Source organism: Zootermopsis nevadensis, unplaced genomic scaffold (assembly GCF_977971745.1).
Source record: "Zootermopsis nevadensis isolate Lab colony 2312 unplaced genomic scaffold, Znev_1.0 Znev_ptg000003l, whole genome shotgun sequence".
Lineage (NCBI taxonomy): Eukaryota > Metazoa > Arthropoda > Insecta > Blattodea > Termopsidae > Zootermopsis > Zootermopsis nevadensis.
Window position 1 is genome coordinate 9661069 of NW_028259135.1, and position 13539 is coordinate 9674607.

General features: G+C 40.6%; 2 protein-coding genes across 6 annotated transcripts in view; one reads left to right on the forward strand and one right to left on the reverse strand.

Moving 5' to 3' along the window:
• Positions 1-2356: 2356 nt before the first annotated feature.
• On the reverse strand, positions 2357-13479 carry LOC147874973 (uncharacterized). Of its 4 annotated transcripts, none has more exons than XM_087342424.1 (3): positions 13345-13477; positions 5749-5849; positions 2357-4664 (listed from the first exon to the last, which is right to left on the reverse strand). In XM_087342424.1, exons 1-3 carry the CDS (start codon positions 13461-13463, stop codon positions 4552-4554), a joined length of 333 nt encoding a protein of 110 aa, XP_087198550.1. In that variant the 5' UTR covers positions 13464-13477; the 3' UTR covers positions 2357-4551. The 4 variants fall into 4 exon arrangements, 3 of the variants coding, with proteins under 3 accessions (XP_087198550.1, XP_087198548.1, XP_087198551.1); XM_087342422.1 differs by lacking the exon at positions 2357-4664 and adding an exon at positions 4872-5103; XM_087342425.1 differs by lacking the exons at positions 2357-4664; positions 13345-13477 and adding exons at positions 4872-5103; positions 7866-7997.
• LOC147874974 (uncharacterized) overlaps positions 4623-13539 on the forward strand; it is a 28231-nt gene continuing 19314 nt past the window's right edge. The window contains exons 1-2 of one of the 2 annotated variants that reach the window (XM_087342419.1): positions 4623-4835; positions 5212-5376. In XM_087342419.1, the coding sequence (XP_087198545.1) occupies positions 5274-5376 (103 nt within the window). In that variant the 5' untranslated portion in view covers positions 4623-4835; positions 5212-5273. Of the gene's footprint in view, positions 4836-5211; positions 5377-9458; positions 10349-13539 lie in introns of those variants that run through there. The other variant, XM_087342420.1, reaches the window with a different exon arrangement.

Here is a 13539-nt window from a genome sequence, read left to right on the forward strand (position 1 = left end):
TCAACCCCCCCTCTCTCTCCCCCCCATATTATTCTCTTTTATCTTTAAAATTGTATGACAGTCCATCATTGCCAGGCTTCCTATTAGAACATGCGATGACATTGAATGGTGTAATAAAAATGTGATGTTATAAGATGGCGCAGCATAAAAGTCCCATTTCTTTGTTTGAATAACACGAGACTCTGGAAAAAGCGTATTGTAAGTTGTAGAGAAAAATAACACGTTTGAATATGTGTTTTATTCTTTTCTATTTCTGCTAAAAGTATTTTTTACTCTGATAAATACTTGGTGACACACACTCGAGTTGGTTGCAGAAATATGTGCAGATCACGTAAAGAATGTGCTATTATTGTCCGACTTTAAGAAAACTGGAAAGTGTTGACAAATTTCAATAAAAACCTCAGTATTAAATTAAAAAGAAATCCATCAATTCTCAAATTGTTACAGTCAGGGTAAATGGCAAACAAAGAGAAACTAATACGTGAATTTTTGCAATTTAATTGCAGATTCGTCATAAAATGTGATGAAATTGTCATAAATATTAAGGAATATCGGTGTTAAGCCACACTCAGAATGTTGAGAGATTTGAGTGAAAATGTTGATTGCGGCTTCTGGGTTGTGGCATCTTTTAACCTTGTTGGTGGTTACCAGAATTTTGTGGGGAATGCATTACCTCCATCATCAGGATTGAAAATTGGATGGAAGCAGTGTGTTCGGCCAACACATTTGTAACCTGCAACAACACTACATGGTATCACAACTCAAAAGACCACAATTAACTTCGCTGACATTCTTTACTGTAATCTCCATGACATTAATTATTGTGGATCATGAAAATAACAGGTACTCAACAAATATCCTGCAATTTTGTCTGTAAGTCTGTGATAAACTCAGGGATGGATGGATAGATGGCTTTTCCTTTATGCAATGGGAGAAATAAACGGCATAAACCATCCTCATTCGCGGGTTTGCGCTTCACAGTTCTGCTTATTCATGGAAGAATTATTGTGGTAATATTTGTTCATCGTGGCATAGGTCCCTCGCTATTGCAGTTGCAACTTTAGGAACTGATTTTGTTTGATCACTGTGACAACTTTCAGTCAGGAATGCAGATGTCATCCCATTAAGGAAGGGGGAGGGTAGCAAATGAGGAAGTGTTTACTGTCAGTACTGAAAACATTAACCTCAGCGGCATTACTTTGTAGCTCACTGTTCTGCTTCGTACATCGGTAATATCTTTGGTTTGCGTAGTACGTGCGTTGGTTCCCTTCTACCCCCCCCCCCCCCCCAAGGTATGACGTTGGCGAAACGCACGGTTGGGTACCGACTACTGTACATTTGTTTTTAACTGTATACTTGTGTCAATGGTAAAACTTGGTGTGGTATTTTTACAACAGCAAGTGTCCTGAAATTTTTTTATTTTTATTTTTAGTGTTCTGTCTGACGACAGGTCCATATGAACAGGATCCTTCCATCCTTTTCTCGGACTGGGACCTGTTCATATACGTTCTTGGCAGATGATCCAGAAGTGGTTTGCCATTGCCTTCTTCTGTGTGTGAATGGAGTAATTGTTGGGATGCCACGGAGAAACCGAGGAAGCCCCCGGAGGAAAACTCTGTGTTGCTTAGACCACGGCCTTGCCCAACACAAGTTATAAATTATGAAATATGACTGGAAAAGTATTTAAAATTATAATAGACAATCTTGATTGTCAGCAACGATTAAAACAGCTTGCGGGCAATTCTCTCTGGCTTCTTACTTACTTAATTGTCGGAAATGTAATTCATTCTGTAACATATCTTGTGCTTAATATCTGTTGCACGTTCATTTGAAGTTATCAGCCTTTTAATACGAACCCAGAAAACGTTTTACAAAAACATTATATACGTACGATATTTCAGTTTTACCAGTGTGGCAAGGCATTACTCAGCGCTCCACTCTAGTTGTGCACATGCGATATCACGGGCAACAATGATCGGACTTACATTGTTGACAAAACAGGACAGCAGTTCTTTATTTCTTGCAACAAATAGATGCAACTTCATTTTAAATTAAAGATAAGAATATATTTTGTTGCTTTCACTTTAGAAACGTCAAATAGATCCATCTTATTATTTTACGTAAATACGTCTATAGGGAAGGGTCATTCGGCAAAACAGCATTAGGAAAATGTGTAAGATTCATAAAACCAACCAACCAAAGAAGCTAACTGAGGGCAGAGGCCTGCGCAAGCGCAAGCATCGTCCCTACCTAGGTGAAACCATTCCTGCGCACAAGACGCATTGCTGGAAATGGTAAACGGTCGTAATATAAGAACGGAAATTTTGCTAACGCTAACGGGGTTTCGTCGTGGCGGGAGCTGAACTTCATGATAACGCCACAGTTGATGGCAAATGTCATATTGGAAACAAACATTTGTGGTTGAGTACCAGGTGATAATGGATATTGCTAATAGCAGTTTTTCAACGAAGAAAGAGGGTATTGTAACCAGATACAAATTCTTTTAGAATGCGATGGCAGTGGGAGGACGAGAAAGTAGGTCGGTATCGAACCCGAACAACTTAGCAGATTTTCCTCAGTCGCTGCGAACATTAGATCAAGACCGACCTGAACCAGGCGCGAGTGTTAAAGGCACTGACGTTCGAAATTCTGATATTCTTGAGAGCCGAGGTGACCAGAGGTGACGTAGTAGTGAAGTTTGTGATGAATCGTATAATGAGCAGGGGGAAGTAAACCCTTTGTTGCTTACAGTTCTTCGTGAAGACACTTTAAATATTAGTAGAACTTACGAGGATCCTGATGAGGGATTAGATGCTGTAGTCCAGCATTATATTTGTGGCAAGAATTCGAGGGATGGCTCGGATCATCAGGAATACTACCACGGTTCGGATACAGAGCAGGGTGATGCTAGATCTGTTTCAGTCCAAGAACTGCGTGCAAAGGTGAGAGGAGCTGTATGTCTGTGAGAGGACGAAAGGATGCTCCTAAAGTACAACGATTTTTTACTACACAAGCGGGAAAGTGTTCACTGAAGAAGCACTACAATTTGTTGCAAAATTAAAGATGATATACGTTGTTGTAAGAGAAACCATAAACGGAGTCTTTGCTTACGAATGACGATTGAGAGGACGGTGACGATCTCAGGGTGATGGTACTTTTTTGGTTAAATACTATTTTTTTTGTCCTGCCGCTCCCGTCTTCGGGACGACTCTGCAAAGAATTTTTTCCCCGCGGTCCTGTTCGCCGTAGTTAGTAAAACGTCAACACGCTCTGCGTCCAAGTGTCTTCTACTTTGCTGAACCAACACATCTGCATATCCTCACACGACAGCTGTCCTCATCAGACTTCGTCTCACACTATCAGTTTATATTTCTCTGCCCGCCGATAGAATTATTTATGGACAGAACTTGATAAGAGGATTCTTACCCTCCTCTTCAACTTCATCTCAAGCTCGGCTTTACAGAAGTATGCAGTTGAGTAAACGTCGTTAAATGAGGAAATCATGGAAGTATATTACTCTGTGTAGTGAATATTGTATGCACCGTCTAGCCCTTTCAGGCCTAACAGAGAGAAAGGGAGAGAGTAAGGAAGGATAATAAGAGAGTAGAAGCAGAGAGAAAATTGATGGGGGAGAATGAGCATCTTGTAGTTAGAAGGTTCCTAGGCAATGCCCGCTCGTCTTTCTGGTCAGGACAGAATCTTCATGAAGACGTTAGTGTGATAAGTAGTGACAGCTTGCTGACAGAGACGGTGGAATTTTGATTTGCTTCTTAATGAATTTTGAAGCTATACTTTGGAAAGTTAAAGTAAGTAATTTAGCGGCCTCCACTGTAATGGCTTAAATTTTGATGAATTTAAATCGGGAGCGCTGCATGAGAAGCATGAAGTGGCATCTTGGAACTTGGGAACCAGCTCAGAATTTGCTTGAAGACAGAGGAAAACTAAGAAAACCTGTGTCGACATGTAGTTTAAATAATATTTAAGAATTCAGTCCGTACCGCGAAGAAAACACAACACTTCACCATTACAAAGATCAAGTGGTTAACGCTGTTTAAGGAAATAATCGCTGTTTACACTCAGAATCGTGAGAAACGCAAAACAAATAGGTTCAAAGGGTTAATAAGATGAAGTGTGTTACAGAATATAAACATGACAGCCGATAAAATGGATCATGCCCACAAGACTGTCTTTGTTAAAGTTTCCCTGCGTTTGGAATGTCATTCCTGGCATCGCTTCGACCTGTCGATATCGGATGTTGACGTTTGAACGCTGGAGGCGGCAGTCGATACAACTGCTTACTGCAAACAAAAGTGCTCTTCGGTAATAGAAATGGCGTGGCTGTTATGAACGACGTTAGATTCCTCCTGCAGGCTCGTCGGATGGCGTCTTGATGCGTCACGAACAGTCAGCTGTTTTTACAGCGCGCACGGAATATCTTTAAATGTATGTCAGCAATTTTCTGTGTTTTTCTCAAGGCACTGGCAGAAATCGTGAGAAGTTTGTTAATAAATTAACAGTTCATGCTAATATATTTTATTGTTTTGATACTGCCTATAAGTAAAGTTCTCCTAGTTCCATGCGCTGTCGTTTTCTTGTTGTATGGTGGTGCACTCTGTTGATTGTAAGTGAAACCTGGTCACGTTGCAAATCAGTGTGGCTGTCAGCTGTTACGATAGAAGAGACAGAGCTTTTGGGAGGTTATGTCAATTAGATTGTATCACTACACAACGTCTGGATTACTATTGTTAAAACCATAAATTCTGTGAAGCAGGTAGCAAAAAAAATTGTATGGTCAAAGAATACGAACCAGCGCAAAGACGGAACAATAACCGAAGGTATGTCTAAGAACAAATAATTTATGAACTTAGAAGTTGTGTAGAATAACGTATTTTAGTTTATGAAGACTTTATAAAATCAAGAGGTTAGGAGACATTTTGCATTGTAAATTATATACAGCGCACATTGAACAGTCCGTAATGTATAAACAAAGTCAACACCGTCCATTTGGAAAGCACTGTTCGCTAAAGAGATGCCTGGCGTAGAGTACAGTGGCACTTAGCACACTGCAGCCTAGGGAAAAAGCAGCAGTACCTCCAAACGCCACTGAAATGTTGTCACATACGAATCAGTATCTTATATACAGGTGTTACAAAAATTACGCAATGGTAGAAAAACTCAAAACGAAAATGTGAAAGGAAGAATTGTGTACAGGGACATTTTATATGACCGTCAAATGAGACACACTGTGGGAGGACCAAAAGTTGTAGGACGTGATGTACAGCTCTGGAATACGAAATTATAACGGTGGACAGTGGTCGGCGGTCAGCTGCTTTTCTGCACCGTCGTCCCATGGCAGGAAGACATCAGCAAGGAGAGGTAAGTAAAATTAACCTCATGTTTCACTAATACTGTGTTATGTTCACATTTGATATTTTGTGCTTGAACATGAACATAATCCGGAAGCATGTTTTATGGTCAGATGAAGCAACATTCACGCATATTTGATTGTTTTGGCGTAAGATGTCAAAGACGGAAACTCCTGGGTTCGTGTCTTGGTGAATATGTTTGGTTTACTGATGTTAATATATTTCAATTCTAAAGGGTTGTGACGATGGTGGATTACACTTACAATTATTCACTATCTGGACTTTTTTCCATCGTTCTGCTACCAGGGAGTTAGTTTTAGTTAATTGCAGCTGACTTAATAAAGAAATAATGTTGATCGGCGATTTCAAATTTTCTACAAACCTAGCATGTCGGGTAGCGTGAACAGAATGTCTCTCTTCATCCTAACGGTGGGGCAGTTCGGTACGCACCACGAAAGCGACGTCCCACCGGTATCAGCTTCCCTGCAACACAGAATTATGTAATCGGCCAAGGCTCCATTCAGTTAGTCACATTATTTTTGTGGCGTCGGGTTCTTTGAAACAAAAGACGAATTATTTTGGTCTTACTAGTTACAGAATGTTAAAATGTATGTATTTTGACTGCCCTCCAATAGCAAAACGTCTATACCAAATATCACGAAACTTCATTCTGCCATTCTTTAACTTTTATACGCGTACAGACGGACAAAGCGAACTCACAAGGCACTCTACAGAGATTCTGCTAGAATTAAACCAAAAATATTAAAATAAGCTGTAAACGTATTGAGTCTTTTATGCTACAACGCTGTGTGAACTTGTAGGTAAGATACCAGCGTTTAAGAGGAACACACTGTCTTCATCCTCAGTTATATTCTAATAAAAAAGTAAAAGTTTGTCCCACTATACGCCATGTAGGCGCTTGGGGTGAGAGGAGGTATAGCTCCTCTCTTTCTTGACCTCGGCACTAGATGGGGGTGAGTGGTCAGCATCACGCCGCGGCCGGCTTTACCCCCGGGAAAGGACCCCGGTACCCATTGTAGAGGAGGCTGGGTGGGCCTCAGAGCCGGTCTGGACGCAGAGGCTAGAGGAAAAATCCTCTGCCCCTGTCGGGGATCGAACCCCGGCCGTCCAGCCCGTAGATAGTCACTATACTGACTGAGCTATCCCGGCTCATATATATTCTAATCCTCTATCATTAATATTTAAGTGGTGCCTACAGATGTCTGAATAGTCTAAACGTCGTTATGTTGATATAGTAAAAAGTGCAGTTATGTTGACAGACGTGTAAGTGTTATCAAGTTGAAAATTCGACACAACGTGGATCTAAATTATAAATTTCCTATTAGGAACGGATTATTTGGTTTTATTCTTAAATATGGGCGTGTCTCACGAGCCAAACTGTATATATGTCAGCAAGGCGCACTTTTGAGACTGAATCTTATTAAATAATAATTCTGCCTTCCAAGGAAAAATAACTAGCGACCATGGGAAGAAACATATATCTCAAACACCGTTGGTCTCATAGGTAAATATTAAGCGTCCGCCCCAATTACGCGAAGTTTCACGTAAAGAGTAAAAAGAGGCTTGTTCTTTAAGATTTGTCCCAAATAAATGGCCGCCCCGATTAACCAACGGCACAATTAACCGGAATCTATTGTATTAACGTTAAGAATTTTGAAAGACCATGATAGTCGGGACGAATCTGTTCGTTCCACGTCCGTCAGAAGTTAATGTTGAGGAAGGGGGAGGGTAGCAAATGAGGAAGTGTTTACTGTCAGTACTGAAAACATTAACCTCAGCGGTATTACTTTGTAGCTCACTGTTCTGCTTCGTACGTCGGTAATATCTTTGGTTTGCGTAGTACGTGCGTTGGTTCCCTTCTACCCCCCCCCCCCCCAAGGTATGACGTTGGCGAAACGCACGGTTGGGTACCGACTACTGTACATTTGTTTTTAACTGTATACTTGTGTCGATGGTAAAACTTGGTGTGGTGTTTTTACAACAGCAAGTGTCCTGAAATTTTTTTATTTTAATTTTTAGTGTTCTGTCTGACGACAGGTCCATATGAACAGGATCCTTCGATCCTTTTCTCGGACTGGGACCTGTTCATATACGTTCTTGGCAGATGATCCAGAAGTGGTTTGCCATTGCCTTCTTCTGTGTGTGAATGGAGTAATTGTTGGGATGCCACGGAGAAACCGGGGAAGCCCCCGGAGGAAAACTCCGTGTTGCCTAGACCACGGCCTTGCCCAACACAAGTTATAAATTATGAAATATGACTGGAAAAGTATTTAAAATTATAATAGACAATCTTGATTGTCAGCAACGATTAAAACGGCTTGCGGGCAATTCTCTCTGGCTTCTTACTTACTTAATTGTCGGAAATGTAATTCATTCTGTAACATATCTTGTGCTTAATATCTGTTGCACGTTCATTTGAAGTTATCAGCCTTTTAATACGAACCCAGAAAACGTTTTACATAAACATTAAATACGTACGATATTTCAGTTTTACCAGTGTGGCAAGGCATTACTCAGCGCTCCACTCTAGTTGTGCACATGCGATATCACGGGCAACAATGATCGGACTTACATTGTTGACAAAACAGGACAGCAGTTCTTTATTTCTTGCAACAAATAGATGCAACTTCATTTTAAATTAAAGATAAGAATATATTTTGTTGCTTTCACTTTAGAAACGTCAAATAGATCCATCTTATTATTTTACGTAAATACGTCTATAGGGAAGGGTCATTCGGCAAAACAGCATTAGGAAAATGTGTAAGATTCATGTCAACAATGGTCAGCTTTTATATGAACTCCTGCGTTCTATAACAATGCTTTACTGCTTTACCTAAGAAACTAATTGTTACGTCATCTGTTTACTCGGTATTGTTGTTTCATTATTGCTGTCAACAATCCGCTTTTGTTATTGCGGAAAGAGCTGAGCTGTGAATCGCTTGTAGAAGAAGTTTTACTTGACGCTAGTAGAAATTTGGGGATGAGTGAGGTTTTCCGAGCTTTTCCTCAGTTGTAAGGCAAATACAACAGCATAGTTCAAAAGGAGGACGGCCCGCCAACCCCAAATCATTGAGGCCTTCAGCTGACGTGAACCTTTCCCCCTCGCCCAACTCGCAGAGCGACCTCTGGGTTCAAATTCCAAACAACTCTCCAATCAAAATCCTTTCCAAGAAGGACGAGTTGCCTCACGCGATATGTACCTCTCATCAGCAGCAACAGACCGTCAAGGCTTCCGCCCGACAAAACCCTCCTGTCAGTTATAAGGCTCATTTACCATTTCCAGCAATGCGTTTCTTACGCAGGAATGGTGTTTTCTAGCAAGGGACGATGTCTCGCGCATGCGCAGGACTCTGCCCTTATTTGCCCTTAGCTTTTTGGTACTGCTAGGTCCAGAAACAGGGACTAGCTCAACGGATTGGGCCCAACTGAGTCGGATTTCTACCTGGAGACGGAGAAAGACTTCAGTCTTCAAAACGCCATTTTTATTGGTTTTTGGTCTTGGACTTTGCATTAGGTCGAAAAAAATAATTTGCTTCAACATCTTAAGAGAGACTCGGGTCTGTGACCTTAGATCCTGTAATTTCCTCTGCGAAACGAAAGAATGTTGATTCGGCGTCGTTCTTTTATCGCTGCTAATTTCCTGTCAACAGAAACAATCCTTGTCAGGACTCGAATCCAGTGTCGACGCCTGTTTCTGTAATTTCCTCTCCGAAACGAAAGAATTTTGCCTTGGCGTCGTTCCTTTATCGCGGTTGCGTTCCCGTCAACAGAAACCATCCTTGTCGGGACTCGAACTCAGTGCCGAGGCCTTCGTTACCGAACTCTCCTCTTCGAAGCAAAAACTCGGATCCTGGCGTCGTTGTTCTACCTCGCTTGGTTTCGGTGCTAAAGGAAGCGCCCTTGCCGGAAATCGAACTCAGGACACTTTTCCCACAGTTCTGACCTTCCTGTGTTTTCTCATGTGTCTTAAGGAATAATCGCGCCATGTTTCTTCTTCACGGGCCACAAGCGAACGAGTAAAGAAATGTCAACCATCAATTTCGATTTCCACAGTATTTACTGAGGATGAAATACGACAGCTTCTTACAAATTCATCTTCTGTGTCTCAGACAGTTCTCGGGCTTGTGACCTTAGTCAGTCCAATCATTTCCGAGGAGAAAGGCAGAATTTGCCTTAGCGCCATTCGTCCCTAGTGCTTGCTATCCGAGCAACAGAAAACATGTTTCCAGGGATTCGAACGAAGGAAACATTTTTCTCTGGCCCAGCGCCAGGGACCCTCAAAAATCATCTTTAAAATTAATCAACTATACTGAAACCGCACGCTATTTTAAATAAGGGCAATGAAATTGAAATTCTTTCTTACGCCTCTTCTCATTATTTCTAAATGTTCGCGTATTCTGTTCTTATAGGGAAAGTACTTAATATTAATTATTGACTTCTTACATTCATGACTGAATGTACCTAAATTATAACTTAGAGTAATTCTCTTTGTCTTTTTTCAACTACCAACAATGTGCAGATATTGACCGACAATGGTCAGCCTTTACGTGAACACCTGCGTGCATAACAATGCAAGAAAGAGCATTGGAATTTCCAAACCACACCTGCAACAATCTTGGCTGTGCATGCCATAAGGATCTTTTCTCGTTTCTTATACATGCCGTATAATAGCCTGAATGAACCGTATTGCACTCCATTCCTTTACCTAAGAAACTAATTGTTGCGTCATCTGTTTATTCGGCATTGTTGCATTAGTGTATATTGGCATCAACAATGGGCTTTCGTTATTGCGGAAAGAGCTGAGCTGTGAATCGGTTATAGAAGAAGTGCGTCGTAGAGTAGATAATTTTGTGCTGTTAAAAACGTTTTAGAATATCACAATTACTTATATAAGAATTATTAAGAAATCTTGGTTATTGCGGGTGGACATCGTGGTCTCTTACAATTGAGCGAAGTTTGAGGTAAGGATTCCTATTTATTATTATTAATGTTCATCACATTTAATGTTTTCATCTTTATTTGTGAACTCGTGTAAGAGAATTAGGCTTGTCTTCTTTTTAACACAATTTCAAGTAATATTGGATTGACTTCTGTTCGTTCACGGCATCATTGATAGTAAAAGAATATTTCAGTAGGCAATTATCATTTTAAAGGAATAAAACGTGATTCGTAGCCCAGAATCTTAATGAAATAAATGGATCTTAAGAAGTGGGTTATATATTCTGAATAACAATCTTATAACTTTTTATCTCTTGATACATCGACATTATTAAAGCGTTTTGGGGAACTGTGAAGAATTTTTATTTCGGTTTTACAAGCCTAATTATCGACAAATCTCTCTCTTATTATCTCCCTACAACAGCAGATTAAATCGGGGAATGCTTGCTATTATTGAGTGCAAAGTATTTATGGGTGAAAAACGTGGTCTTTCACTTTGAGGGAGGAACATAGACTGAGGGTCTTTGACAACAGAGTGTTCAGGAAGATGTCTGGACCCAAAATGGGGGTGGAACAGATAATAGAGAAAAGTGCTTGACGAGCTCCTCACACGATGTTGTTAGGGGGCTGGGGTGGGCAGGGGAGGTGTGCTTACAAGGCCTGAAGGGAGGAGACCTCTGGGAAGACCTCGGCGTAGGTGGGAGGATAACATTAAGATGGACCTCAGGGAGATGGGACTCAATGGAGCGAACTGGCTCAGGATAGACCCCGGTGGCGGGCTTTTGTGAACACGATAATGAATCTTCTGGTTCAGTAAAGGAAGTGGGCTATTCTTTGACGAGTCGAGTACCAATCGACTTTTCACAGAATATCTTGCACATTGCAGTGTGTGAGTAGCGTGATTTAGGCCTGATCTACGCATGCGTTAGAACAACTTAGAGTTTTTGTGACTGTCCAACTGTAATTTTCGCGTTCAATTGATAAATTTAAAACACATTTTGTGCTCGTGGTTTATATAAATATGTAACTTAGGCAGGAAAGTCCTTAATCACGTAAGCTCTTAAGCACTTTTAGTTCTACAGAGAGAGAATAACTCGAAAATTTTATCCTTATGAAAAGGCGTAATTTTCTTTTTCCAAAATTTATTTGTTAACTGTCTGGTTCTGCATCAAAGGTCACGCAATTTCTATGGCATATTCTTTTCGTATTTTTTTTAAAATCGGTTCACCAGAGTAGATGCATCTAAGACTTTATAGATTACATTGATATTTTATACGTAATGTCTACGTAGTTTACATATGAGAATGTACTTGAATCAGATTTATAATGTTATTGTTCAGACCGTAACGAATAGGCCTAGGTCATGATCAACGGCGTATTAGTTGTTCGGTGATAAATATGCACATTTTATGCGATAAGAAGGAGAAAGGGCACAACTGCACTGACCAAAAGTCGACAAACCCAAAAGCTGTCATTGTTGTGGAGTTGAAGGTTGTGCATAACAGCAGACTCCGCTCCAGGCGGCAAAGTTATTTCCTGGTTATTTAATTAACAGTACTGCAACTCTAAACGATAATTGTGAAAATGAAGTAAAAATGTTCCACATTGTGTATTGAGCACGTTGCACCAGTGCGTCATGCTGTCAGTTCCCCGTTACCTGAAGACGGTCACTGACGCCAAAGCATGTTGTAATGACAACTCTTGAACAAATAATTATTGTTTAATTGAAGCTTAAATTTTTATAAATGCAATGGGAACAACAATAACAAATAGAAATGAGGTCCATGATGAAATTAGGAGTAGAATTCATTCGGAAAACGCTCGATTGTATTCACTACCCAAAATACTGAAGGTCAGGATACATAAAACAGTGATTTTGTATGGTTGTGAAGCATGGTCTCTTATCTTGAAGGAAGAACGTAGATTACAAGTGTTTGAAAACTGGCTCCGATGGACTGGACATGTAGCGCGCATGGGAGGGGGGTAGGCAAGGTGTGCATGCAGATTTATGGTAAGGAATCCTTATGGAAAAGACCACTGGGCAGACCAAGAAGGAGTTGGGCTGTGACGATGGCTAATGGATGGAGCTGGCTCAGGATCGTGGCCGGTGGCGGTCTTTGGTATTGTCGGTATTGAACCTGCGGGTTCTGCTACCAGGGAGTTAGTTAGTTAGTTAGTTGGTTAGTTAGCTTTACTTACAAGGTTTTTACGAGGCATGCGGAGAATGTAGTACACATGGGAAAAATGGAGAAATGAGTACAGAATTTAAAATACCACCACCAGGGTGGATAATATTAAAAAGTATCTTAAAAGACGTAGAATGCCAGGGTGTGGACAGTACACATACTCGTGTATTGCGATACCAATCTCTTCCTGGTCTTTTCTCAGTAGTGAGTGACCAGCCGCTGCCTCCGCACAATTTCTACTCTGTCCATATTTTTGTCTGCTAGAGCCATCTATTTAACAAAAAACTTTAACCAATTTTCTAAAAACAATTTAAGTATTTAACTGAAAACAATTTAACTATAAAGTTCTTAATTATTCTAAATTGAAATTGTCATGATATCTCCCACAGTAGTTGCAAACTGAAAATCGTCCATTTCTGGAATCTGAAAGGAAATAAACATTTGGATCAGAACAGGAACTGGAATTATGTGTAACAAGTATGGAAACTGATGCAGCGAATATCTCGCGTTAGGCGATCTCTACGGATGCAGGTTTTGAAGGAATTTGTGACGAAACTCAAGGTGAAAGACACTGGACTTATTCTAGTTACGTGGACTTTTATGTAAATTACAGGCTTCAAACTGATTCAGCAGTTTTTGGGGTGACTTCTGTTTGACCCTCTGTTTCTTCTACCTGTCATAACCTCACCTGGTGTTGTAACTTTTGTGTCGTGTGATTTTGAACTGCACGGAATTTACGAGTCGGAGAGAGGGCTGGAAATAGGTCAAATACTTTCACGAATCAGTGTTGGGCCCACGTAACTGTTGTAATCCAAAGCAGAGTTGACACTAACCTCATTGTTAATAAACTGCTGAATGTCGACTTCTTGAGTGGCGCCGAAAAATCCTTCCTTAGAATAACAGCCAATTTCTGTTGAACCAAAATCTTGCTCAAAAGCTGGCAGAGGAACATTTGCGTCTTCTGCCCCTCTGCCGGCGTCACAAAAGAAACTCAGTGAGTCTGTATTTTCTTCTGTGCTCGACTGGGT

Excerpts from the sequence above, each read along its gene's own strand:
- LOC147874973 (XM_087342424.1), bottom strand. The coding sequence starts at position 13,463 with ATGTTCCTCTGCCAGCTTTTGAGCAAGATTTTGGTTCAACAGAAATTG. Across the intron at positions 5,850-13,344 it reads AGCAGTTTATTAACAATGAG|GGAAGCTGATACCGGTGGGA; the intron begins GTTAGTGTCAAC and ends TCTGTGTTGCAG. Across the intron at positions 4,665-5,748 it reads CACGCTACCCGACATGCTAG|CTGACAGCCACACTGATTTG; the intron begins GTTTGTAGAAAA and ends CTATCGTAACAG.